Source organism: Octopus bimaculoides, chromosome 30, assembly GCF_001194135.2.
Source record: "Octopus bimaculoides isolate UCB-OBI-ISO-001 chromosome 30, ASM119413v2, whole genome shotgun sequence".
In the NCBI taxonomy this organism is placed as follows: Eukaryota; Metazoa; Mollusca; class Cephalopoda; order Octopoda; family Octopodidae; genus Octopus; species Octopus bimaculoides.
Genome location: NC_069010.1, coordinates 3,731,746 through 3,732,467, shown reverse-complemented (window position 1 = coordinate 3,732,467; position 722 = coordinate 3,731,746). Strand labels below are relative to the sequence as shown.

The window sequence follows — 722 nt, the reverse complement described above, 5'->3', positions numbered from 1 at the left end:
CCTAAAACACTTTCCCCTCCAAAATTTTGTATATTCGGAATCTACACGATATAACATATTCGTAGAAAATTTCATTAAAAAATATCCATTTTTCTGAAAGTTATGATCATCCAAAGTCGGTGTGGGGTGGGGTGCAGAAATCTGTACCAAAATCTCATGTAACACGTTTGGGATCTTTCTGAATTGACGGGCACAACTTGTTTTCTTAACGAACCACTTTCAAACTTGGGATACTGGTAGAATGTGTCATATAAAACATCTTTTTCTCTTAGCCTTCTTAACAAACAAAAATTTCTTCTTAATAAGTTATTTCATGTTAAAGTTGTCGTATTTCTGTAATTTCAACCAATCACTGACGTCTATTCAGCTGAATACAGTTACTGCTGTTTTTGTAAACAATAATTTTTGCCGGTGTCAAGAGTGTTATTCCCTGTTTAATTATATCATTATTCCCTAGTAAGGGTTTTATAGAGAACCCATTTCTCGTTACCAGTCAATAATAGTTAAATCTCACTCAGATTACATCCTACAGTAGGATGTAATCTGAGTGAGATTTAACTGTTATTTCTAAGAGAGTGATGTAATGTGTCACAAGAGTTAACCAGATATATAAATATTTCAAATGTTTTCTTTGCTTTTTTTTTTTTGTTGTAGTGTTACCATCTTGCAGAAAGAAGTCACTATGGACATTTTCAAGTTTAGATCTGAGAGGTATGGTTTCA

The 722-nt window shown here is 32.7% G+C and overlaps 1 protein-coding gene across 1 annotated transcript in view; it reads left to right on the top strand.

Moving 5' to 3' along the window:
• The first annotated feature begins 658 nt into the window (after positions 1-658).
• Positions 659-722, top strand: part of LOC106868401 (probable ATP-dependent DNA helicase HFM1) — a 60,666-nt gene continuing 60,602 nt past the window's right edge. Inside the window, exon 1 of the mRNA XM_052978080.1 lies at positions 659-711. Coding sequence (XP_052834040.1) covers positions 683-711 — 29 coding nt within the window. The 5' untranslated portion in view covers positions 659-682. The remainder of the gene's footprint in view (positions 712-722) is intronic.